The sequence below is a fragment of the Cinclus cinclus genome, chromosome 24, assembly GCF_963662255.1.
Source record: "Cinclus cinclus chromosome 24, bCinCin1.1, whole genome shotgun sequence".
Lineage (NCBI taxonomy): Eukaryota > Metazoa > Chordata > Aves > Passeriformes > Cinclidae > Cinclus > Cinclus cinclus.
Genome location: NC_085069.1, coordinates 1,924,691 through 1,951,533, shown reverse-complemented (window position 1 = coordinate 1,951,533; position 26,843 = coordinate 1,924,691). Strand labels below are relative to the sequence as shown.

The window sequence follows — 26,843 nt, the reverse complement described above, 5'->3', positions numbered from 1 at the left end:
TGCCCCTCGGTGCCCCCATCCCTAAGAAGTTCTGTCTCATTCCCACTGTGAGATTAAGCTCGATCACAGCCACCCCTCACCACAGCCATCCTTCATCCTTACCTTGCCGAGTCCTGGCATTCAGGGGCCGCACATCCTGGGCTCCAAGTGAAATTGGGGGGGGGGGGGGAAATATAATTTAAAAAAATAATAAAATTCAAAATCCTCCCCCCAAATCGCAGTTCCCCAGTGAAGTGTGGTGCACAGAGGGTTCGTCCGTGGCAGCGAGGGCTCGGAACAAAGTTGTGGGGTGGAGGGGGAGGAGAGGGTGATTGACAGCCCTGGGCTGAGCCTCATCCCTCACCTTGGGCCATGCGGTCTGATTGGCCGCCTGCTGACATCCCCGAGCCCTGCACTTTTTAATAGACGCTTTTGGATGATCTACGGGGGAAAGGCTTGGAGAGGTGTGTTTCTGACAAGCCAGAAAGTCATCCGAGCCACGAGGGACTTGGCTTCACTCTTTTTACCCCCCCTCCCCCCCTTTTTTTTTTCTTTTTTTTTTTTTTTTCCTGGGAGGAGGGGGATTCTTCATTTTGGCACTTCATGTTTTTCTGAAAACTTCGCGGCGATTTTCCCCTTGCACCAGCCTGGACTAATGGATTACCACCTGCTTGGACTAATTCTGTCTTTTCTCTTCAATGGCACAAAGGTCTTAGCCGGTTACCCAATTTGGTGGTAAGATTCCTTCCTCCCCTCGCCCTTCCTCTCCCTATGATTGATTAATGAATTCATTAATTATTAGCCACGGGAGCTGTGTGTTCCTTCCTTTTCACCCCTCGCCCTGCGGAGCTGCCCATGGCTGCATGGTGGAGTCGTAATTTCTTCCTGCATTTGACCTGTAATTAATGAAATCAGTGAAAAGTTTGGGGGTGATTTTGAAAGGGCCATGCCTGGGTTTCCCTTTGCGCAAATGGAGGCTTCCCCACCACTCTTAATTTCTCCATTTGCGGCACTGTAGCGATGGGCTCTTGGTTCAGATGTGAAAGGATGCGGTTTTATTTCCTTGTGCAATGGGAATTTTGTCTCTCGCATGACTCTGCCACAGGGATTTTCTTCCTTTCCACGAAACTGCAATTGACCCTTTAAAAAAAATTAATTCTATTTTCTGTTTGGTTGCTGCGTTTTTTTGGACTTCTTTCCCTTCTTTTGTTGTATTCTGTCATGTGAATTTAGTCCGGCAAATAACGCAAATGGCACCTGTGAAAACATGCATTAGTAAAATTGCTCAAAGGTGGATTTTGTTCGTTTTAATTATGGAAATGTCGCTAATTTCCTCGCACCAATGAGAAAAATAAATTTTAAAATAATTGGTTGTATCTTGTAATGAGGCTGATAAGTAACCTGAGTTACTTATTTTAAAATAAATCTAACACTCTATAAATGAATACAGTAACAAAATGCAATTGGAGGCCCTTTAGAACAAGAAATATAGAATTAGATATTTCAGGTCATTTAAATCCAGCAGACAGCGAGTTGCATAACAGAATATTTCAGTTTATTTCTCTCTTTATGTCGGATTTCTTGCTGGAATATCTCTTGTTAAGTTTCTGTATGTACCAGGTAGGGGCTGTGAGCCTGATGATCCATAGGGAAAAGAGGGAGATGGTGGAATTTGGTGCTACTGAGATTCTTGGGTTATTTTCGCCTTTCCAGAAAAGTCTCTTTTTTATTCCTGAATTAGATCCTTTCAGTGCCAGCATGGAGATGGCCAGAAGTAGGTGGGAGTGAACTTGGGTATGGACTGCCATGTCTGGGAATATTTAGAATTCGGAAGGGCAAAGATTATTTTTTTTTTTTTTTAATAATCCATTTATTACTGTGGACTTTGGGAAGGAGAATGTGCCATTCCAGAGGAGAAAGACTGAGAATACAATGAGAAGTCCCTGCACAGGAAGCATTTCAAAGCTCCGCAGGTTCATGAAATGGCTAAATCACAGCAGGTTTTCCTGGAGAATTAAATTATTTCCTCGCCCTGAGCGTGGCTGCCGAACTTCAGGCCCTCAGCCCGGGGCAGGGGAGGCTCCTGAAATGCAGACAGCAGCACTTTGATTCCTTCCATCCCTTTTCTCCCCCATCTGGGCACCGCTGTGTGGGCACGGGGCACGCGGCAGGCGCTGGAACAGGTCAGGATGCCAGGGCTGGATCTAAGGCAGGAGCTGTGTGGTGCAGGGACACCTTGCCATCAGCTCTCAGCATCCCACCAGCCCCTGACCTGCCTCAGGCTTTGATATAAGTCAGGATTTAATGCCCAAATCAAGGAGGGTTTCAACTCTCAGAGCGAGGAGCTGAAACCTTCTTGACAAAAAGGTCTTGTTTTCCCTGTGAGCAAAAATGTCCCCGTGACCAAAATGTCTCCTGTGCCTGTTTTCAGACAGGTGTCTGTCCCGTTCCCTTCTCCTGAACCCCTCTGAGTTCACCCCAAAGGAACAATACAGAGGATGTAGGACACAGAGACCGGGGGCACGGCAAGCAGCATCCCTGGGAAAGGAGGGATTCAAACACAATCTCCACAGAATTTCATCCACAGATCCAGGTTTTGCATATTTTTGTGGATTCTGGCAACACCAAAGTGCCAGAGAGTCTCTGCTGTTCTGTAGGGACATGAGGAGGTGCCCCATGTAGGGCTGAGGTTGCAAATGCCATGGGGTTTTAGAGCTTTCCTGAAGGCTGAGGGAGCAGGAGGGCAGAAATATCTGGGCCAGGGCTCCCTGGCTGCTCAGGCACAGACAATGCTCCCAGAGCACACACATTAAAGGTCTCCTTTGGTCCCAGTGAAGGCTTTCAGTGTCTGCTCTGCTGAGATGAGGTTTATGTAGTGGGCTCTGGCATGGTGTGATGCATGCTCTTAAAAAACCATCATTTTCCAATTGTCTTCCTGATCCTCTGATCTTTAGGCAGGCACAGAGCAGCCTTTGGGGGATGAGCCCCACTTGCAGGGTTCAGCACACCCCAAAACAGGGCAAGGGAAGCAAAGGTGGGGCTCAGCATCAGCCTGGTCCCCTGTGCTGGTGTCCTGCACCCCTCCAGGCCAGGCTGGGCTGGGGCTCACCTGGGCTTCCCTACCCTCAGCTAAACCCATCTCTGCTAAACTTGAGACCTTCAGGGGGACTGTTCATGTGGCAGGGCCCCAAGGATGCTGACAGCAGTGCCAGGTCCTGCTGCCACAACCTTCCTGGGGATTTTCCTGCTGGACAGGGACATCAAAACAGATCCTTTCTGCTGTGGGACAGAAACAAGAAAAATGTTTATTCCTGTGGTGGGGAGGAAGTGTCTGGGTGTGCCCAAGGAAAAGAAGTGTGGCAAGAATGGGGTCTGATTAGCTTGTAAATGGGTTTGGGGGTGGCTGGAGTAATCCTGCTGCTCCATGGAGCAGCCAGACAATGCCAGCACCCCGGCAGTAGTGACCCTGCAGGGGATAAAGGCAAAGGGATGGAGCTGCTGAGGGTTTGTGTGCTGTGTTTTATTGAGGGGCCAGGGAAGGACGTGGTTCTTCACACTGTCCAGGGAGAGAAGAGCCCAAGTGCAGCCCTGGAGCTCTGCAGGGGGGTCCTGCCCCAGCTCTGGGCACAGGCACAGAGTGCACAGCAAAGGGAAGGTCCCTGTGCTGCAAACCCAGAGCTCGGGGTCCAGGATGGAGAAGCTGAGGGGAGCCCAGCCCAGCTGGGTTGTTGGAAACTCCCCGACATCGCCCTGTCCCTGGCCAGGCAGCTCTGAGTGAGGTCCAAGGGTGGCTCAGACTGTGGATGTAACCTCCAGTGAGCAGGGGAGGTATTTTGACACAGGTCCAACCCTTCTCCACATGCTCCCATCCCATTAGAGCCATGCAAGGGAACAAATGGGGCACAGATGGGAAAAGGTCAGTGAAATGCTGCCTGTGAGTGCTGACAGGAGGAGCTGAGGCCAACAAAGCTCCCTCAGAGACATGTCCAACACTTTGGCTGTCTGGTTACTGCTGAAAGAGAAGGAGGAGATGGGAGCTGTGCCGGGGCCGTGGAGACCAAGCTGCTGCTCCTGACCCATCAGGAGTGGTGTGGGTGGGAGCAGAGTAGGCAGCAAGGCTGTTCCCAGCCCCCTGGCACATGCCAAGGCCTTTTAGGGTCAAGCACAAGAGGTGGTGGTGACACCAAAAACACCTCCATTTGTTTTTCTAATCCCAAATGCCCCGATGGCATGGATAATACCATGGATAGCAGAACATGTCCAAGCCTTTGGGGCTGGGGCATCGCGGGTGACACACAGGTCCATGCAGTGTGCAGAGACTGATGGGTGTGCCCAGAGCTTTGGGGTAACTGTTCTGGGAAAATATAGCTGGAAATCCAGCCCATGGCCAGAGCTGTGTCAGTGCAGGCCAACAGAGATATTGTGTTCTAGGAAACAATTAGAAATCACTCCCAGGATGTAACACATGTCCAGGGGCTGAAGAACTCAATCACGAAGGCATTTCCACCCGTGAACTGTGAGGAAACACTCAAAGCTCTCCTCTTCCATGGGCAGCATTCCCCAAGAAGTCTTGAAAACCTGTGGTGTGTCACCAGCCTGAATAAAGCAGTCTGGTTTGGAGTCATTGGTATAAACAGGCAGCAAAAATATCAGCCTCACTCCTCTCATCATCCCCCAAGAGCTGATAATGAGGGACTAATGAGATTAATGAGCCTATCTATAACTGTGACTGTCATCTATATCTATAACTATCTATATATCTATATCTATATATCTATATCTATAACTATATCTATCACTGTGACTGTCACCAGGTGCCTCTCCCCATTCAGCATTCCCTTGTCTCTAGGCAGATGATTTGGCAACTGCATGAATGGCTTTGTTCATCCTAAGTTATTAATTTTATCTCTATCCCTCAGAAATGTTTTGGGGGAAAACAGGAGATGCTGGCAGCTGGCTGAGGATTCCAGTGGCCTTGGGCCCTTAGGAAGAGACAGGGAGAAACTTCAAAACATGTTCTCACTCATCCACAGCAGCTTCCTCCCAAGGAAAAACCTGTGAGAACCTTTTTATGTAGATGCAGCCAGAGGTGACATTTACCTGCTCCCCTTCAGCTCAGTGCCTCACCTTACTGGGATGAATGGGAGCTTCATTTTCTTGGCAATCAGGAGTTTCTCCTTCTTTGAAGATTCAAAATATTTTCATCCCATTGCCTATGTCCTGTTAGAGGCACGTGGCCCTTGCAGTTTTATTGTAAAGGAGAGAATTGAATGCAGCATCACTCAGTGATCCTTGAGAAGTCCCTGCAGCACAGGATGCTCCAGGCAGTGGCTGAGGGAATGATGGAGGTGCTCAGGGACGGAGCCAGGGGCGCAGCTCTGGCACCCCAAACCTGAGCAGCCCCACAGGGCCCGTCCTGCTGCTGCTTCTGGAAGGATGTGACCACAACTGGGGACACCACTGCCCTCGGTGTCACTGCCCTCGGTGTCACTGTCCTCGGTGTCACTCTCCCTCCTTGTCACTGCTCTCAGTGTCACTGCCCCTCGGTGTCACTGCCCTCAGTGTCACTGTCCTCGGTGGCACTGCCTTCACTGTCACTGCTCTCAGTGTCACTGCCTTCACTGTCACTGCCCTCAGTGTCACTGTCCTCGGTGTCACTGTCCTCGGTGTCACTGCTCTCAGTGTCACTGCCTTCACTGTCACTGCCCCTCGGTGTCACTGCCCCTCGGTGTCACTGCCCCTCGGTGTCACTGTCCTCGATGTCACTGCTCTCAGTGTCACTGCCCCTCGGTGTCACTGCCCCTCGGTGTCACTGCCTTCACTGTCACTGCCCTTCAGTGTCCAGGGATGCAGGAGCAGCTGCTGGCGAGGGCAGGGAAAGCTGGGGTGGTGCTGGGCAGGAATGAAGCTGGGGCAGGGAGGGGCAAAGCTGAGCTGACCTGTGGCTGTTAAGGCCTCAGTACCTGACTGGCCACAAGCGATCAGCATCTTGTGGTTCTAAAGGCTTTTATGGGCTTAAAGGTTTTCTTCAGCATTTTCCCCAGCTAGGGGTAGCCAGAGGGAATCCCTACCCCCACCCTTCCGAGTGGGATGGTCAATCCATGCCATGAAAACCAGAGTTTTGGAACTGGAATTCAGGTCCATCCTGAGTCCTGACCAGCAGGACAGCAGCAGCCCCAGCCATTGCCAGAGCAGGTCTCCAAGGATGCACAGCCCCGTGAGCCTCAGCACTCCCAGGCCTTGGCAGAGCGCTCCAGGTGGCATCTCTTGGTGGTTTTGTCCATCCCCTATGCAGAATCCCAGCGTGGTTTGGGTTGGAAGCAGCCCTGGAGGTCGTTTTGTTCCACCCCTGCCATGGCACAGGACAGTGGAGTCCTGAGCTCAGCAACAGCTTCAAGATGTTCTCGGATCGTGACAGCTCAGAGCAATCAGCAGTGTCACATTCCTGAATATCAGAAAGTCTCATTCCCTCCGAAATTAATCCCTCGTGTTTGCTGCGGTGCCCCAGCCCCAGCCCCAGCCTGTCCTGCAGGGCCAGCACAAGCCTGGAGCCGGAGGAGCCCAGGGAGCAGGGCTCCGACTCACTCAGGAGTCTTTCTGCCCTTAAGACACAAATCTCTGTTACCAGCCTTGTAACTGAATTCAGACGCTAATTTACCTAGTTAGTTAAATTTAAGTGGCCACCAAGAGCTTTGAAGAGGCAGTTTAATTGCAACCAGTTGTTCCTCATTTGACTCCTTCACTAAAAGCAGCATTTGCCAAAGTGAAGGACTTGCTAAAGGGACCCCAAGGAAGAGCACTGGGTATTCAGGGGGCATTTCTGGGCACCTGGCCCTCTTAGCTGGAGGTGCTGGGATGGAGGATGCCGCATAGCAGTGATTCCCGTGCCAGCTGTCCTCCCTGCTGACCCCCTGCCCCAGCTCCCACCCTGAGGGGGGCAGGAGGGAATTCACACCCAGTGACAGCAGCAGGCAGGGGACAGTGCTGGGGTGACAGAACAGGAGCTCCCAGCTGGGCTCACCTCAGTCACAGTGAGCTGAGTGGCACTTGGGGCTCTGGTGCACCAGTGGCACTTCGTGGTGCGGGTGGAAGCACAGCTCAGGAGGGATGGAGAGAAACTGGAGTGTGGCCAGTGGGGGCTGGAGAGGTGGAGAGGGGAGTCCTGGGCTGGTGCAGGTGGCCAGGGGGAGGTGAGGGCTCAGGGCAGGCTGTGCCTGCTTGGAGGGCTCTCACAAACAGGACAGGGCTGACCTTTCCTCTCCAGTGCTAAGCAGTCCAACAAAGGGCAATTGCCAAATAAAGGTTCATTCCTGAGGGGACCCTCCTGGCTGCAGGCAGGTGAGGAGGGACTGTCCTGGGACATTTGCAGGATTAGGCTGCACTGCCCTGGCTGGTGCTGGGAGTGTCCCACTCTGAGCAGGAGCTTGGACCAGAGACCTCCAGGGATCCTGTCAGGCTCCTCTCCCGTGGCTGGGGCACCCTTTGCTGAGGCCAGTGCCACCAAAGGTGAGCTCTGAGAGAGATCACCTCCAGAAAGACAGGTCCTGGGTCACCCCGTTCCCAGGGTACATTTAATGGGGTTGTGCCTTCACCAGGATCCCCAGCAGCTCCAGCCCTCATTCCAGTGGGACCCAGGGCCCCACATCCCCAGGACAAACCTGGAGGTCCCTCTTGTCCCCCCTGCTCTGCACAACATTCCTGTGCCCAGGTAAGGAGCACTGCCACCCAGCTGGCTCAGGACAGGTCTTTAGCTCATGTTCTCACTCGTGTCTCTCAGAGGGTGTGTGAGCCCAGGGGAGGCATCTCCAGCCCTTCCTCCCTCCCTGAGGGCAGCCTGAGCCCCAGGGACAGGGCTCTGAGTCACTAAATCACTCCTGACTTTTGAATTTCACTTTCATCCTTTAGCTGACACTCAGAGGGCATTTGATTTCTGCAGCAGTCCTGGAGGACAAATGGAATTGTCTGCATGAGTACCAGGGCTGTGAGCAGCAGTAGAAGGCTCTCTTCCCCTGACATAGGTGATCTGAGTCTCAGTGATGCTCATCAGACCCTTCCACTGCCAGGTCAAACAGTTCAATGTGGCTGGATTTTACATGGAAAAGCAGGAAAATGTCCAAGCAGCCAGTTCTAAAGAAAAAAGCCCCACACATTACCCAGGAAATAATAAAGACTAAAGAATTGACCTGTCTATTGAAACATGCAGGTGTAATGCACAGCACTTTCCATTATCTCTGTCATGTTTTAACTGAGTTTTAACATTTTCATCTGACCTGTGCTTCTGATCTCAGTGTCCAAGGCTCAGCATCAGCTGGGGCAGCCTCTGTAAATCCCCCTGGTGTGCTGGCCAGGCCCAGGGGCTGCTGGGGACAGAGCCCTGGTGTGAGTAGAGTTCAGCATCCCCAGCACATCTGGCAGTGCTGCTGAGCTGGGCCAGGGCTGTTTGCAGCTGTGCCTCACTGCTGACCAAAGCTGTGTCTGTGGAACCTGGCTCAGCCTGAGCCTGTCCTCTAGTTCGTGCCAGGCCTGAGTGAAGCATCCTTGGCTTGTCTAGATGGAGTTTTAAGCAGCTGCCTAAACAAACTGTTCTCGCTGACTGGTGTCTGGCTTGTTCAACATGTTTTATATCAAATATGGAACATCTTTGAGCATTAAGACAGAAAGAACTCTGGATTCAGAGTCCAACTATTCACCAATGTGGACACATCACAGTCCTTGATTAAAGTCAATGCTCGTTCCATAAATACTGAGTAGCCATTGTCATTTTTACAACATTATGAAGCTCACACCTAAGTCCTCTTGAAGAGGGATTAATGGATTTTCTTTGTGTCCACATGGTTATGATCCTGTCCTAGCACACAGAACCTGCAAACTGAACTCCAGTGGTCTGAATTCTCTGTTTCAACCCACTCTTCCTCTCAGTTTACCAAGGGCAGCAGCTCTAAAAGGAGCTTGGGATGGAATTGGAATCTCAAGAGCTCTGAGCTGCACTTTGAGGTGTTGATTTACAGCACGGGGGTTGTGATGGGATGTCTGAGCCAGGGTTCTGCTCTGTGAAGTCACCAGGCACACTCTGCTGCTGCTGCCCTCTGTAAGGCCCAGAAATTCTGTCTCAGCCCTGATCTTGGAAGGGCTGGAGCCTCCTGGTCTCTCCTTTGTTGGTAGATGGAGCAGCCCAGTGGGACAAGACAAGTTTGATGTTCACCTGCTCCTGCTCATGCCACAGCCTCATTCAGTTCCCAACCCCACTCAGAGGATCTGTCAGGGGTTTTCCTAGAGGACTGGAAATGGAGAGGATTTGTCAGGAGTACAGACAGCCACAGCTCATGTTCCTTCCCTTACCTGAAGCTGAATTTCAGCTTTCTGTTGGCTTTGAAATCTTATTTTTTTGCTGACCTGGCCTGAGGTCCCTTTTGTGTGAATCACACATGGAAGTGGTTTCCTGAAGTTTGTAGTAAAGTGACAGCAATGCTGGATGTGGTGAGAGGTTTTCAGTAGCAGGCTGTATTATTTAAGGTTGTTTGGGTGAAGTTTTCAGGATAAAGGCAATGTCTGGGTGGGACATAGGCTGATATTTTTGTGTTTGTTGTGCTGTGATTAACACTTGGAGCCCTTTAACACCCCCTGTGCCCAGTGTTGATTTGCAGCTTTTCCTGAGATAAGCTTTTCCTTGGGACAGAGGGATCTTGAGAACCCCCAGCTCTCCCACTCCAGGAGCCCTCTCTTTCCTTGACTGGGACCATATCCAGGACTCCTCAGAAACCCCAAACTGACCCCAAAAACAGGTGCTTGCAAATCATGGGGTCCTTTACAAACATTCCTCATCTGCCCTGTCTGACCCTGCCCTGGTTGGGGATTCCTCTCTCCAGACACACCTCCAGCACCAAAAGGCAACAAAACACCCAACAACAAAACCTCCTGAGCAAGGAGCTGGGAGCCTTGGCTGGAAAGGTTCCTGTGCCCAGCCTGGAAAATGCCTCTTGATCACCTGGGCTGCCACTGGAGGTACTTTTCCAGCCCTGGAACATGAAAGAACCACACTTTGGAAATTAAATTTTCCCTGATAAAGGAGCCAAAGTCTCTAATTCCTTTTGTGAAGATAGGTTTCCTGATTTTGCTAATTTGCTAATTTGTCTTTTTCACAATTCACTGAACCTGTCTGCTTTTAATTAATCTTACAAATCAAATCAAGTCTAACTGGCACCTTTCCCAGTCCCTGCACTTTTGAATGAGAAACATTTTCCCTGCTGCCCTCCAGCACCACCCTGCCTCAGGCTCCAGATCTTCCACCACCTTTTCAACAAAGAGTCCCTCACTGGGGCAGGAAGGGTTAGTGCTGGGTGATAAAATCTCCAGGGTTTTTTTATTCCAATCCCATTTCTATGACACAGAGTCACCCAAGTTTCCTGCAGTTACTTTCTAGAAATTGTGGACATTTATAATTAAGAAATTTGCAGTGGTCCTTGAAAAATGTCACAGGAGCTTTTCACAGTCCTAACAAGTGTCACTCAGCTCTTTACTCCTCACTCCTTCCTCCCATGGACTTTGGGAATTTCTTGCTGCCAGGGGCCCATTTGCAAGGCAGGTTTTACCTTCAGAGGTCTCTTAGATGTTTTAAGGGGTGGTTCTTTTTGGGTTTTTTTGGGTTTTTTAATTACTTTGAAATATTTCAATTGCCTTTTTAAATTCTGATTATTGCATGTTATCTGCTCCAGCCTGATTAGGTTTGGTAACAACCAACTCCCCTTTAAGAAGTTTTTAATGAAATCCACCTGTTGTCTGTTTGACAGGGAATTTATGCAGAACACTGAGCCATGGTTGTCTCTATATTTTTGCTTTTCCTTTCAATTTGCTCATTTCCCCCCTATAAATCTAAAAAATAAGATTTCCAGAAACAAAGTCCTTGTTTGTGGGTTCAGTGGGGCATAGGCTGCTCCTTCTGTTGGTTAAGTGAGAACTCAAAAAGACTTGGGAGTTGATAAAAAAGAGACTCTTTGCCTCAAGCAGTGCTGCAATGCTCAGGATCACAGTTTTGAAGGCAAAACCCCCAAAGGAGTTCCTTCCCTCATGTGCTGGGGCTGGGGCTGTGATTTTCACATCCTTTTGGGAACAGTGACACCTTTGTGACATCCCTGACCCCAGCTGAGGAGGACTGGGAAGAGACAAGAGGGACACGCTGGTGAAGCACCACCAGGGACGTGCTCAGAGGCTTTGAAAGTGTTGAAAATCAGCCTCTGATGGCCAGGGGACAGAGAGGAGCCCTCCCAGCTGCTCAGAAATGCTGTGCAGGTGTTCCCAGGCTGAAGTGCCTCCCAGCACACCCTGCCCTGCAGGAGCTGCCTTTGTGCAGCCCAGCCCAAGCGTCCTGGCTCAAGGGGTTGCAGTTTCAGTCCCGACAGTGTCCACGGTCCTCGTGGGACAGGATTTGGTCTGTGGTGTCCAGCCCAGGCTGAGGTTTAGTTGTGCTTCCCCCTCGATCCCCCGAGCCTTGCAGCCCCGTGATCCAGCCCCCAGACCCTGCTCCGAGGATCGGGGTTTGGAGGAGGAAACTCTTGGGTTCCACCTCCAACCTTGAGACCTCGGCTCAAGGTGTGCATTGACTTCTCTCCTTGGGTGGAAACCACACATAAACTGGAAAATCAGATCTCTGCTGTGGTTCTGAAGGCTGTGAATTCAAGGCTTGCTGGTAGCACATGAGGAAATGAACCACTGAGTGCTGGAATTAATTACATTAAAGTGTCCTGTGGGAAAGGATGGAGATGCTCAAAGAACATTTGCCTTGAGGTTGGACTTTCAGTTCCTTGAGTCAGATCAGGCACCAGTAACTCTCCAGTCCCCTTGGCTTTAAATAAAATATCACCTAAGGAGGCTCCCCACCCCTTCACTCACCTCCCCAGCTTTAAACTTTACTGTAGCTGGTATGGGGCTGGAAAAAAACAAACAATGATTGAAAAGAAGAAATTTCTCAGCAATAATAAACCTGTAAGAAAAGACTGAATTTTTCAGATTGATTCATCTCTGGTCCTGACCAAAAACTCTGGGAGTAAAGAATATTTCCCATAACTCCAGATCAGATTATTTGTTACAAAATATGGAAAAGGTGATTTTTTTTTTTACACTGATGAGGAATCAACATCAGAATTTTGCAAGGACAGAGTGTGCAGCACTGAGAAGGGTTGGGGTGGGGGAACAGAGCTCAGAGATGTGAACAAAGCTGGGCTGGGGGAAGCTGTCCCTGCCCATGGCAGGGGGTTGGAATGAGATCGTTAAGGTCCCTTCAACCCAAATCATTCCATGATTTTGTGAGGATTCTGTGATGAATTTTGGTCATGATCACACTGCTCAGGGTGGTAAAGCACAAAGGAAACCTCAGAAGGCAGGAGTGGATGGCACTCAGTGGATAATAAAATTAATTGCAAATGGCCATGAAATAATGCAAACTGGGGAAAGGGTCCCAAATTTGCACAACATATAGGTCAGATTTTCTGTTAGGGTCTCTTTGACAGATTATTATGGGATGGTCTCTCCAGCTGGTGCTTCAGTGCTCACTAACCAAGAAGTGAAGCTGCGCAAAATTTATGAGAATTCACTTTGGCCCCAGATTTTTGGGGCCAGGTTGGTTGATAAGAGATAGGAAAGGTCTCCTTGGAGCTGTTGTTGGATTCACTCTCAGGACAGAAAATAGCAGCACGGTGTTCTTTCAGCCATTATTTATCTTGTTGTTGCACCCCAAGGTCTGTTTGCAGATCTTTGCATTTCCTATAGAATGAGGAAAGCACACCAAAAACCCAGCATGGGACTGGAAGGGCTGAATTTCTTCAGGTGAGGAGACAACATTTAGATTTGCTGCTTGGACAGAGACAATTCCAAGTGAATAACAAAAAAAGACCCTGCAGATCACAAACGTTGTCAGGAGTGTGGTGAGGAGCAGAAGTTTCTTGTTTATTGTTGTGGGTTGGGTCAGGTGGGCAGCCAAGCCCCCACACTGCTGCTTTTCCAGTGGGATGGGGAAAAGAATCAGCAGGGTAGAAGTATAAAGGGCTCATGGCTTGAACTGGAGGCATTTTAATGGGGAAAGAAAAGCTGCTGTACACACAAGCAAGGCCAAGTGAGGAGTTCTTTCAATGCTGCCCATCCCAGGCAGGTTTCAGCCTCCTGCAGGGCTCCGTCACCCTGGTGGTGACCTGGAGAGGCAAATGCCATAATTCCAAACATCTCCCCCTCCTCCTTCTTCTCCAGATTTTTGGTTAATTGGAAATTTTTCATCTGGGGGCCTTTTCAGCACAGGTCACCTCTCATGGTAATGCTCCCAAATACTTCCCTTTCTTCCAACAGCCAGCCCAGCACATCAGTCGAGGTACCCAGAGGAGCTGTGCTCCAAGGACCAACCTCTTCTGAAGTGCCTCACACCCAGGGATGCTGCTGGTATCCCTTTTCCATTTGGAGGGTGTAAAAGCACATTTCTCACATCTTGTCCTGTCTGGAGTGGCCCAAAAGTCACCATTTCATCTATTCAAAGGCTTAGTGTTGCTTCCTGGCAAAATTATCGGACTTCTGGGATTCAAATTAACTGAGACGTGTGGGGCTGAGGGCTGAGAAAAGTCCTGAGCATCAATTCATTCACAACCCTCAGCTCAGCCACCCCACATCCCATCCCTGCTGGGACCTGAAGGAACTGGGCTGAGCCCTCTCGTAGCCCTGCCTTGCTCCTCATGCTGCTTCCCAACAGAGCTGAGGTTCCCTGGGAAGGAGGCAGAGCACCCGCAGTGTGGCACATGGTTCAGTCTCCCCTGCAATATTCAGAGCAGTTTGTGTCTCACACCTTTCCAGAGCCCAGAGCCCTCCACTCCGAGTGCATTGCTCTCCATGGAAAGAGAACAGCAGCACCCAGTAGTAAGGCAGCCTGATTTTTCACCACAAGAAACCACCAGGACTGATTCCAAATCTGGTTTCCACAAGATTCCATTTGATTTTTCCATTCTGGAGCTGACACAAAACACTTTAAGATCCAGTTCCTCCAGCTGAGAGAGAACCAGTGCCTCAGGCTCAGGCACCGTGCTCAGGATGGGCAGCCCAGCTGACCACTGCCCCTACTGCCCCTACTGCCCCTACTGCCCCTACTGACCACTGCCCCTACTGCCCCTACTGCCCCTACTGACCACTGCCCCTACTGACCACTGCCCCTACTGCCCCTACTGCCCCTACTGCCCCTACTGCCCCTACTGACCACTGAGCACTGCCCCACTGCCCCTACTGCCCCTACTGACCACTGAGCACTGCCCCACTGCCCCTACTGCCCCTACTGCCCCTACTGACCACTGAGCACTGCCCCACTGCCCCTACTGCCCCTACTGCCCCTACTGACCACTGAGCACTGCCCCACTGCCCCTACTGCCCCTACTGACCACTGAGCACTGCCCCACTGCCCCTACTGCCCCTACTGCCCCACTGCCCCACTGCCCCTACTGACCACTGAGCACTGCCCCACTGCCCCCACTGCCCCTACTGCCCCACTGCCCCTACTGCCCCACTGCCCCTACTGCCCCTACTGCCCCACTGCCCCACTGCCCCTACTGCCCCACTGCCCCACTGCCCCTACTGCCCCTACTGCCCCACTGCCCCACTGCCCCTACTGCCCCTACTGACCACTGCCCCTACTGCCCCTACTGCCCCTACTGCCCCACTGCCCCTACTGCCCCTACTGACCACTGCCCCTACTGCCCCTACTGACCCCACTGCCCCTACTGCCCCTACTGACCACTGAGCACTGCCCCACTGCCCCTACTGCCCCTACTGCCCCACTGCCCCACTGCCCCTACTGACCACTGAGCACTGCCCCACTGCCCCCACTGCCCCTACTGCCCCTACTGCCCCTACTGCCCCTACTGCCCCACTGCCCCTACTGACCACTGAGCACTGCCCCTACTGCCCCTACTGCCCCTACTGCCCCTACTGCCCCACTGCCCCTACTGACCACTGAGCACTGCCCCACTGCCCCTACTGCCCCTACTGACCACTGCCCCTACTGCCCCCACTGCCCCATTGACCAATGACCACTGCCCCCATTGCCCACTGCTCCCACTGCCCCCTCCTTTCCCTGGGCTCCTCCTCTCTGGGGTAACCCCAGGTTGTTCATAGCAGCAGAACCAGCCTGGGGACTTCAGTCCTTTTCTCAAGGCTGGGAAGGACTCTCCAAAGAGAGGCAGCCCCAAAAAGAGAGATCACACCCCAAACTGTGGGATTTGGAGTGGATCTGGTAATTCCCATCCACGGGGTGTCTAAGCATTGGGAAGTCGCTTTCCGGTGCCAAAGTCTGTGATTCACCCTGGGGGATTTTGGGGCAGTTGGCACCAACCACTTCTTGAGGCCACTCACTCCCACAGCCTCCCCAAAGGGACCCCCAAACTGGAGAGGGCTTGGCTGACCAGTGGGAGCTGACAGCACCCTCACCTGAGTGGAAAGGTGTCTCTTCCCTCCCGGGATTTCTGAGAAGCTCCTTCTGGCCCGAGTGTGCTGTCCCCCCGTCCCTGACAGGACACATTTCCCTGTCCCTGCCAGCTTTGGGAAGGAGGCAGGGAAGGAAGGTGAATGCAGGGTGCAGAGCTGGCAGGGGCCGGCGAGGGGACAGCAGCCCTGGGAGGTGGCGTGGCCTCGGTCACAGCCGTGCCAGGACCGAACAAACCCCAGCGTCTCTCTTTGGAGGAAAGGTTTTACCGTGCTGAAAATCTCGCTGTGTTTATTGCGGTCACAGGCTGGAAGCCTGTATTTGCATATGCAAATCATATGCATTTATGTAAATTCAGGGTCCAATAATATTATCACAGTCCCCGCAGAACAGATCCTCTCCCATGGCAAATCAGTTGATTGTGTTTTCCAAACCGAGAGTGGCACCGCTTTGAGCAGGCATTGCTGAACATAAATAACATTTCTATCTGGTGAGGGAACAATGCAGGACCAGTTCTGGGCACACCCAGCCCCTGGTCAGCAACTTCATTCAGGCTGCGCTGCTTCCTGCAGAGGAGAAGCGCCCCAGCTCATCCCCATCCCTATCCCCATTCCCATCTCCAATCCCACCCCATCCCCAACCCCAACCTCTCCCCAGCCCTATTCCATCCCCATCCCCAGCTCATCCCCAGCCCCATCCCTATCTCCATCCCCAGCCCTGCCCCATCCCCAGCCCTGCCTCCCCCTTTGCTCTCAGCCAAGCCCAGTGCTGTGCCAAGACAAAGCGCTGGCAGCAGATCCCAAATCCCTTCCAAGCCCGTGACAGAGCCCTGAGTCACCCCAAGTGCAGCAGCTCCCCCAGAGCGGGCTCATCTCACAAACGCTGTTGCTGCAGCAACACTAATCCCCAGCCGCTGGGCAGAGGGATGCTGTGAGGGATGCAGCCCTCACCCTGCTCAGACAGGGTGCTGTTCTCCCTGCAGGGATCTGCGCGCTCCTCAGGCAAAGGGATTCGCTGTTAGAACCTGGGATGGGTCTGACTGACCCCAAACTTCACCGCAAACCCAGCAGGAGGAGGATTTGACAGAGCTCCTGTTGCTGTCTGAGCCAACTTCTGACTTCTCCACGAGGCTACTTGAGGCCTCAAAATCTCAGCTGGGCTGTTCTTCACACCTAGTCTCATCTGAGGAGCATTTGGGCCCCAGTTCCTCCCCAACAATCACCCAGGTCACCCCCAGGCTCCAATGGCATCAGCACTGCAGCAGTGACCCCTCTCTGTGCATCTCCTGTCCTGCCCCACTCCAGGGCATCACAGAATGTCCTGAGCTAGAAGGGACCCCAAGGATCATCCAGTCCAACTCCTGGCCCTGCACAGACACCCCAACAATCCCTGGGCATCCCTCCTGGTGCTCTGTCTCTCCTGGGCTGGTTGGTAACAGAAGAGCAGAGGTGGGGGTGACACAAGGAGGAGAGGTTGAGATTACAGCATGAGGCACGAGGGTTGCAACGAGCAACAGAACAAAGTGGAGCAGAAAAATCCAGGGGTGGGAGATTTACGGAGAAAGAAATTTGTGACTGAGCAAAGGGACTGTGAATGGGTGACATTTTTGGGATGAGACTTTCTCCCATCAGAAAGATGATGGCTTTTAGGGTGGGATTTTTCACAAGAGATGTTTGGTGTTCCAGTTTCCCAAACTGGAAACAAGAGGCTTTCAGCGTCAGGTGTTAAAAAAGCAGGAGGTTGGGAAGTTTGAGATTTGGGATCATTCCCATCTCAGTATTGACCAAGGAGGACACAGGAGGGAAAGAGGAGAAAGGAGGGACAGGGAGGTGAGGAGGAGGAGCTGCCTGAGCAGTGGCACTGGCTCTGGACAGAGTCATGGCAATTCCAGCCCCCAGCTGTCCCAGAAAGCTCAGCCAGGCAGACAAGTTGGAGTGTTTTCAACAATCATCGTCTTTGTGACAATGGCACTGAACTCACCTACAACATCCTTTTTCTCTTTCCACTCTTCCCCATCACCATCCTGCCACGTGTCTCCCCATCCTGCCCTCATAATGTGATGATGAATGGTGTCAGGCAGATCTGTCCTAAATGCTCCACAGAAATGCTTTGGGTCCTTCAGCATCAAATCCACGGAGTGTTGCCAGAGAACTGAATTTTAATCACAGAATCAAGGGATAGTTGGGGTAGGAAGTGACCCCTGGAGATCACAGAGCTCAACCCTGCTTAAAGCAGGGACAGAGAGAGCAGGGTGGCCCCAGCTGTTGGGTTGTATTTCCAAGGATGAAATCTCTACAGGCTCTCCAGGTCACCTGTTCTGTCACACTTACTGTGAACAAGAGTTTTCCCATGCTCAGAGAGAATTCCATGGGTTTTTAGTTTTTGCTCATTGTCCCTTGTCCTGTCAGAGGAGTTTCTCCACCCTCCCCACCCCAGTTATTTTCACACACTGACAAGGTCTCTCCACAGGCTTTTCTCCTGGCTGCACAGTCCCAGCTCTCCCAGCCTCTTGTACATCAGATGCTCCAACCCAAATCCACCTTTGCTGCTCCAGCAGCTGTTCCAAGGTTCCACAGAGGTTTCACAGCCCCACAGCCATTGCAGAGATCATTTTGGTGCTTTTAGTGCTCTTACCTGCCCCCACAATACCCAGGACTGCAAGGCAGAGTGAATTGCTCACCTGATGCTCTCCTTCAGCTCTATTCTTTCCATTCTCATCCTTTGAATCTGCTCCTGTCCAAGCAGAAAAACCCCCAGAAAGACAAACCCCACCTCATTTACCTGCACAGTTCCCCTGCACAAGGGTTGGAGTGTGCAGAGAAGGAGGTGCTGGGGGTACTGAGGGTGCTACCACCAGCCCAGCCCACGCCGGGGACTGTTCCCTGAGCATCCTCACTCCTGTTGGAGTCACACCCAGCTGAGCACAAGTCACAACACCCAAGGCCTCCAAAACAGCTCCTCTGAAATGTTCTGGGAATGCCAGGCTGGTTCCAGGCTCTCATAGGCACTGCTGTGTTCCTGTGCTAGCTTTTGGGAGAAAAATCCCCTTGGCTTTTCCAACAGCCTGGTGACTTTGCTGCTCACCTGTTGTGAAGGTTTCCTGTTCTATAGAGGATACACCTGCGTTGTTGGTGCTTGCAGCCTCATCCTGCTCCGGTGGGGATGGAAAGTCAGAAGTGCCATTTGGGATAAGTAAACACCCAGTGCCCAACCCAGGTGTCCAGAGTGCAGTGCAAGAACCTCATCAGAGGGGAACAGGTGAACCAGAACACTGGATCATTCCTAAAAGTGCAAATTTTCTCCATTTGTTACAAGGGCAGCCTGAGAGAGGAGCCAGGGGGAGCTGACCTGAACCAGGACACCCAAAGGGGAATTCCCTGAGCCACCTTTCAAGTCAGTGGATGGATGAGGCACTGAGGTGGGAGGGTTTCTCTGGGTTCAAGTACTTCCCATGGAAAAATAGGCAGTGACCTCCCAAATGTACCCGTTCTGTGCTGGAGGAGGAGCCAGCACAACCAGAATTTGCAGTGAAGACCCCATCTCTAAACACAGCCACACTCTGGGCCACTGCTCACTGAGCTATGGGGTCATAGTACAATCATTTAGGTTCATCTGATCTCCAGGATCATCTGCTGGTGTGTCACCATGAGGGCAGCCCCCTGACCACTGTGCTGGTCTCCACTGGGCTCCCACCTCCGTGCCCATGGTTTGTCCATCCCAGGGTACCCCAGACTGGACAAGGGAATCTACCTGTGGTCTCACAAGAGCTGAGTAGAGGGGGAAGATCACATTCCTCGATTTTCCAGTCCTGCTAATGCAGCTGACCTTTTTTTCCTGCATGGACACAACAGATTCCTGTTCCAGGTGTTGCCCACCATCAAGTCCTTTTCTGCAAACTGAGTCAGCCCCCAGCCTGTCCCGCTGCATGGGGCTGTCCCAGCCCTGGCTCAAGGCCTTGCATTTGCTTTTCTGGAGGTTATGAGGTTCATGGAGGTGTGTGAGGCCAGGTTGGATGTGGCTTGGAGCCCCCTGGTCTAGTGGAAGGTGTCCCTGCCCATGTCAGGGGATGGAACAAGATGATCTTGAGAGTCCTTCCCAACCCAAACCAGTCTGTGGTTCCACGATCCTCACTGTGCCTCCAAAGAGAACTGCTGGCAGGGAGGGGAGGGGATTATCTCCTAATTATGCTGTGATTGAAATTCCTGTGCTCAACTCATTTAACAGCCAGCCAATATCTTGATCTTCCTTCTGTGCTCGACACAAGCCTCTGAATTTCATTATTTCTTTAACTGTCAGGACTTTGAGACCCAACTTAGTTTTCCAGCCACAATCAGACCTCTTGTGCTTCTTGGTGTCAGATCCTTGCAAGAGCAAGCACATTTCTGAAGAGCTGCTGTTGGCCACTGAGTCACACTGTGTGACTAGAGAGTTTTATTTGTGCAACAAGGAACATTCCTGAGGATCAGGCATTTATTTTCTTTTAGTTAGGACCCTCCTCACTCCAAAAAAAAAAAAAAAAGCCACAGGGATTTAGCTCAGGTTGCCCCCATTCCCTGCCAAGGGTGTAATTTTGCCACAGTCCTTTGTCAATTGTTGTGCCCAGGGATCTCCATCTGCCTGTTAAAAATGAATGTGAGCTTCTCTGAAAAAAATACAGGAAAAAAAATACAAAAAGTCCATGGATCTTTCTCAGATCTACAGCACAGCTGGGCTGTGCTGAGTTCCAGCACAGACAGATGCCTGGACAGCTCTTAGAGGAGCCAAGGCCCTTCTCAGGCAGCACTCCTGGCTCCTCACAGGCTGTGTGAAACCAGAGGAGACAACCAAGGTCCTGATCTGAGACACTGAATCTCCTCAAAGTGCTTTGCCCAGCTGGGAAAAATCTGAAAGCAGGAGGGTGAGCAGAGTGTGCAGGGCAAGCTCCAGCTGGTACGGAGTGACAGGACATGGGGAATGGCTCAACTGGATATTAGGAAGGAATTTCCCCCTGTGAGGATGGGCAGGCCCTGGCACAGGTTGCCCAGAGAAGCTGTGGCTGCCCCTGGATCCCTGGAAGTGCCCAAGGCCAGGTTGGACACTGGGGTTGGAGCCACCTGGGACAGTGGAAGGTGTCCTGCCTGTGACAGGGGATGGAATGAAATGGGCTTTAGGGTCCCTTCCCATCCAAACCATCCTGTGATTCTATGATTCTCCAATGCAGCTCTGAAAATGCCAAACCAGGGCTGTGTCTGCACAGCAAATCACCTTTGGTAGGGATGGGGAACCAAGGGAGGCAAAGGGTAGGCAGGAAGCTATGAAAGATCAATAAAATGACCCAGGTTTGGCCCGGGGATACTGAACTTGGAATTCTGAGGATGCCACTGGCTCAGCCTGAGGTACACGAGGGCTCTGGGCCCTGGAGCAGAATTTGTTTCTGTTCTGTCTCAAAACCCAGGAGAGACTGTGAAAACGGTGCCAAGAAGATGGACATGGCAGAGCCTGGGAGGGGAGCAGCTCCCAGGGTTCTGGTCTTTACAGACTGTGGAAGTTTCTGCAATGTGAGCAGACAGAGCACTTGCGAAAGGTTTAAAGCCGTTTTCATTACAAAACCTGTTTGGGTCACAAAGGAATAAAGCAGTAGGGGACAGAGGAATTTTCCTCAGTGCCTGTGGGTTCAAGGAATATTGCAGCACTGGGAGCCACTGCACTGGAGGGGTCAGCACAGCCCATCTAGGGAACCTCTGTCCTTCCTCCATCACTGCACAAGGGACCCTGGGATCCATGTGGGCTTTGCAGTTACCACAATTTTATTTGAAATTACTGACTTGCCTGAGACTCACGGTGTGCAGAACTCCTGTTCCTGCCATGTGCCCCTCCTGAAGACCTCAAGTGTTTTACCAAAGGCTGCTGGAGGACTTTAGCTTTAGTTAGAGAATATTGATATATTCAGGAATGTTGATAATATTGATCCTCACCCTACACAACAGCTGGATTCCAGCTCCTGTGCCATCCTCCTCTGCTGCCTCTGCCAGTGCAGCACAACACCCACTGAGTGGGCTCTCGCTCCTTGTGGGCACGAGGGACAGGAAAAAATCCTCCTTGCAAAGCCAGGCAGGGCTGTGTGGCCACTGAGTGTGATGCCTTCACCCCAAGGGCGAGCAATTCATCTGTCCTGGCTCCAGCAGCTCTTTTCAGAAAAGCACAGGCTGGATTTGAAGACACTCAGTGTAAGAGAATCCGCAACAAGTGTTGGGCATTGGTCTTTTGCTTTGAGATTTGTGCTTTTGCACTCCCCTGGTCTGAATTCCCACTCACCAGCTATTGTCCTGCCCTCTTCTGCTGGACAGAAAGTCTTAATCTTCCCCTTCTTCTCACTGTAACTAAATAATCTCTCAGAAGCCTTTCCAATAGACTGATCAAACTGTCAGCATAAGCCACTGCCTCAGCTCACTGCTATTGCTCCTTTGTCCCCTTCCCATGTTTAACATCCCATTTACAACAAGGAGGAGGCTTAAACCACTCCAGTTCCTGCAGCAGTGGCTGCAGCATCTGAGCTCCTGCCTGGCTGAGACAGCACAGCCCAGCCAGAGCTCCACGAAGGAAAGAGAAGGACAAAACCATCCTGAGCATGTCCAGGAGGGAAGCTGTAGGCAAATCCCAGCACTGAGGAATCCAATTTCATAAACATCAAATTTCATAAACACATCCTGTCCTCCTGCCCCCTGGGTGTCTCATTTACCTTTGCTGAATGTGGAGGGTGGCTGCATTCTCCTGGAGATGCCATTGCAGGTGGCAGAGCCTGAGCCTGCACCAGCTCCAGGGCTGGGACATGTCCTGCCTGCTCTCAGAGAGGTGGCATCTGTGCCCAGGCTGTGGCTCACACCCCCAGACCCCTCCCCAGGGCCCTCTGTCAGCATTTCCTGGGCTTTGCTCAGTGCCAGGGGTCACAATGGCTTTTTCTGGCTGGCAGCTCAACTTGGAGCTGGTCACTTCTCCCTCAGCTCATCCTGCCCTGGTGCTGGGGGAGAAGAGAGGTTCCTGCTTCCCCCAGAGCACACGCACACCACCAGGAGAGCACTCCTGAACGACTTGATCCTTTGGCATCCTCCATTCCCCCTGCCCTTTCTAAAGGAATTTCTGAGCTTCCCATGTCCCAAAAACAATTCCATACCAAGAGATGGACTCTGCAGTCCAGGTGTTCTCTGGGGGTTTTACATTTCTTCAGCCAAGCTCAGCTGATTTCCACCCAGAGGAGATTTGATGCAGCAAGGTCGGGGTGACAATTCACCCTCTCAGAAGGACTCAGACCTGCAGCTCCATCTCTCCTCCCTTTGGACCCTCCTGCCAAGCATTCCCCACCCAACCAATGGGGTCAGGAATGGCACCTGGGCGCTCCATCCCTGGCAGTGTTCAAGGACAGCCTGGATGGGGCCCTGAGTGACCACGTCTTGTGGGTGACATCGTTTCCCATGGCACAGGGGTGGAATGAGATGATCTTTAAGGTACCTTCCAAGCCAAACCATCCTGTGGTTCTGTGATCTCCTTGGATCAAAGCAAAAACCCCTTTGACTTCCCAAATCATCAGAACTCTGACTCAACAACCCCAAACCCCAGAGTCAGTGTCAGGGGAGCACCTGGGTCCTGTGAAACACCCTCTTTTCATTTATTGCAGCCCAGCTGCCACCTGCACCTTCATTATTTTGTAAAACTACAAAATAATGGCAGCACAGGTGTGGGTGATGGTTGGTGGTTGCTGGGTGCTGGGTGCACACACAGGAGAACAGCTCATGCCACGTCTACAGGGAAAAAGGAGGCAAGGGGAAAAATGGAATAAAACAAGATTTGTTTCAGTTCATGGGGCAAAAATCTCACCACAAACCTTCTGGGGGTCAGTCTTTGGTCATCCTTCACCCAGTTAAAGCCCACATGCACTGCACTGTCCAAGACCCAGGGGCAGGTTCAGCTGACCTAATCTGAGAAGTCCTTCCCTAATTCTCTGTGGGGTCAGAGGAGCTTTCCTGGAGTGTGTCATCTCCTCTCTGCAATAACTCCACATGGAGCAGAGCACCTGAGCCTCCTCGGTGCCTCCTTCTCTCCGCCAGCTCCTTGGGAACTTTCTCTGGGTTGCAGCACCTGGAATTTAAAGGGGAGAAGTGAACCCTGCCCAGTGACAGAGGGGACAGGAGGTGCCTTCAGCTCAGGGTTAGCTTAGGAGGAAAGCTACAGAAATCTGTGTTCTCTGAAACCCTGATGCACCCAACACATCCTAGCACCCATTTCATCCCCTCAACAAACTTCACCTCACTGAGACTCTTCTGTCCTTGGTCTGCACCTGTTTGCATTGGCAATATCTGCATTTCTCTAAAATCTTCCACATCGAAGAACTTCGACTTCTCTGGTAGCACTGATCCCTCCCAGGGCCCACAGACCTCACAGTCCCTGCCAGGCAGGAGCAGCACTCAAATGGTGTCACTGGCATTCAGCCACACTTAACTCAAGCGTTTGGCCATTTCAGAGCTGCATGTGGATTTTCCATGGTCCTGTCTGAAGGAAGATGCTTCTCTCAGGTGTCAGGAGCCAACTACAGCCTCTCAGAGCACACAAGATGTGCGGGACTGTTTTTTCCCTCCTGAAATGCAGTTCTTGGCAGAGAACACGGGGCACAGGCAGGTGTGACCCACAGGAGGATTGTGCTGGGATTATTTCTGAGTTACCCATCAGCTCCTGTCTGTGTCTGCTGAGGGACAGGGGCTGCAGCCTCCACTCTTCTCCCAGGAGCTGTGTCCCCCATCCTGCTCCTCCTCAGTGCCAGGCTGCCTGAGGTGATGCTCCTGCTACCAAGGGCCGGCTGCTGCCCCTTCTTCCCCAAAATCCCTTTACACCAGGTCACAGCAGTGCTGCTGGAAAAGGACCCTTAGGGTCTGTAGTCCAACCTCCCCTGAGGCAGAGACATCCCCAGCACCACCCCAGGGCAGCAGGGGCTGTGTCCAACCCAAACCCCCATGGATGAGATCCCCCTTCTTTGCTGAGCATCTGGAAAGGGAATTTTTCTGAATGCCCAACCTAAATTTCCAGGCTGCTGTTCCAGTTGTTTCCCATCATCTGGGAGCCCCAGAAAGAGTTTGGCTCTGCAACATCAGGAACTGTCCCACAGGTGGTTATGGGCTGTTGTTGGACCCCTTCAGCCTCCTTTCCTGCCCACTGACCCTGCCCAGCTCTTCCTCCTCTCCTTGGACCCCTCAGCCACTCAACCCTGAGCACATGGTCACATCTCCTGGACTATGTCCCTTTACTAGACAACCTTCTGGATGCAGCATTCCCAGAATGGTGCCACCAACACCAGTGACTTCCCTGCATGTGCTGAGCCCACACTGACCCAGCCTGGAGTTGATGATGAGAGAGTTCAAATTGATTTGGGCTCAAACTCAGCCCATTCACTCATAGAGCTCTGAGTGAAGATTGTGAGAGGAAACAAATGTCCCCCCAAAAATTTACATAATTTAATCAAAGCTTTAGAAAACCTGTGAGTGGGGCAAGGCTGGGGCTGTGTGGTGCAGGGTAGGTCTGCCTGGGGAAGCTGCAGTGGGCCTTGCTCAGCACAGCCACATGGAGGGGACACTTCTTGGGCATGGAGAGCTGGTGGGTTTGGATTTTTGTGGATCAGAAATGGCTGTGGGACCAGAAACAGCAGCAAATTTGAGGGGGTTTAACCCTGGGAGAGATGAATCACATTCACCATAGTGATGAACACACCCCTTGCAGCTCCACACCTTCACATCCTTTTCTGCATTTGCTCTTCTTCTAAACCCCAAAACTCCCCAAGCCTTTGAGAGAGAGCTCAGCCTCCCTCTGTCCTGATGGATTTTAGGCACTGCCTGCTCCAGGACCTGGCAGAGTGGGATTCCAGGGTGCTGAGCTCCAAGAATTCCAGGGTCTCCCTTCCTGCCTCTTTCAGAGCACAGGGATTCCCAGAGCACTTTTTGCTTTGCCCAGACCCCGGGAATGGTTCACCTAGTCCAGGAGCCACACAACCCAGTGCTTGCCAAGGGCCAGTCCCAAATTTGGGGGTGATCTCGATGGAGATTTTGGAGGAGCAGAAAATCAGTTCTCCTTACAGAAGATGGGTCCTGAACCCAAGAGAGAGAACATGAGTATGAACAAGAACCCTCACCCCACAGGCAGAGCAGAGCAGCCTTCAGTGGGGAGAACCCGTGGTTCCCAAAGGCTCCGTGCTTGGCAGCAGCTTTAGGAGATAGCCCTGCCCCAGAATTACTGTCCCACCCCTGGGCATCTCCTTTCTTTGCATGTCCTTGGCACAGGTGGGATTCAGCCAGGCTGAATTCATCTCATCGTGCCCTGTGTTCATCCCCACCCAAATGTGCTCAGTGCAGGAGGATCCTGGGGCTGCTCAACATGTGAGACTCAGCCCAGCAGTTGGATTTTGGGGTTTTTTGCACCTTCCTGCTACGTGAGCAGCAGTGATTGTCAGCAGCACTCAGTACTTGGAGATGGCAAAAGTGACACCAATTATTGGGTGGGTCACTGGGAGATTGAAGAAAACACATTTGGGGTTTAGATGCAAAAATCTATCCCAGCCACATGTGAACTCCTACTTTCAATTGAGAAACCACCTGATGATACAAGCCCTGAACAAATGCTTGGGGTTTGAGTGGTGTTCTCCCCGTGTCCCTCTTTGCCACTAAGTTCCATTAAATCTGAAGGATCTGAGTGCATTTTTAAAGGGAAACAGGGAAACCCCATCCCACAGACAACAGTGACTTTTTTTAGAGTGCAGGAAGAAGATAAAGCACAACCAGATGCTCCTCTTTGGGAGGATGATCTGTCATTACTCAGTGTCCTTTGGCAATTTTTTAAAATGATTGATAGAGCAGAATAAGAAATACATGAAATGCTGGTTATTATTCCTTGAGTGCAAACACTCACATTGAGCAGGGCAGCCTCCTCCTAACACCCTCCTTGATGATTCCATGAGCCTCACCCTGGAACTTCTTTTTCTGCTCTCTGGCTTTCCCTTTCTGCTGCATCACTGCACCCCTGAACCTCCTTCCCATTCAGTCTCCTTGGGATTCAACACTCAGGGTGAAAATAATCCATCCTCTGCCAGTCTGTCCAGTGTGTCCACAGGGAGAGCTTCTTCCTGCCTCCCTCCATCCCTCCATCCCTCCATCCCTCCATCCCTCCATTCCTCCATCTCTCCATCTCTCCATCCCTCCATCCCTCCATTCCTCCATCTCTCCATCTCTCCATCTCTCCATCTCTCCATCCCTCCATCCCTCCATTCCTCCATCTCTCCATCTCTCCATCTCTCCATCCCTCCATCCCTCCATCCCTCCATTCCTCCATCCCCCCACCCCTCCATCTCTCCCCTCGTTGTCCCTTCAGCTCCCTGGGGCAGTGTCTCTGCAGGACTCAGTATCCTGTG

At 51.8% G+C, this 26,843-nt stretch overlaps 1 protein-coding gene across 1 annotated transcript in view; it reads left to right on the top strand.

Annotated features, from left to right (window-relative positions):
- Positions 1 to 251: 251 nt before the first annotated feature.
- LOC134053109 (proto-oncogene Wnt-3) overlaps positions 252 to 26,843 on the top strand; it is a 44,376-nt gene continuing 17,784 nt past the window's right edge. The window contains exon 1 of the mRNA XM_062507946.1: positions 252 to 714. Coding sequence (XP_062363930.1) covers positions 416 to 714 — 299 coding nt within the window. The 5' untranslated portion in view covers positions 252 to 415. The remainder of the gene's footprint in view (positions 715 to 26,843) is intronic.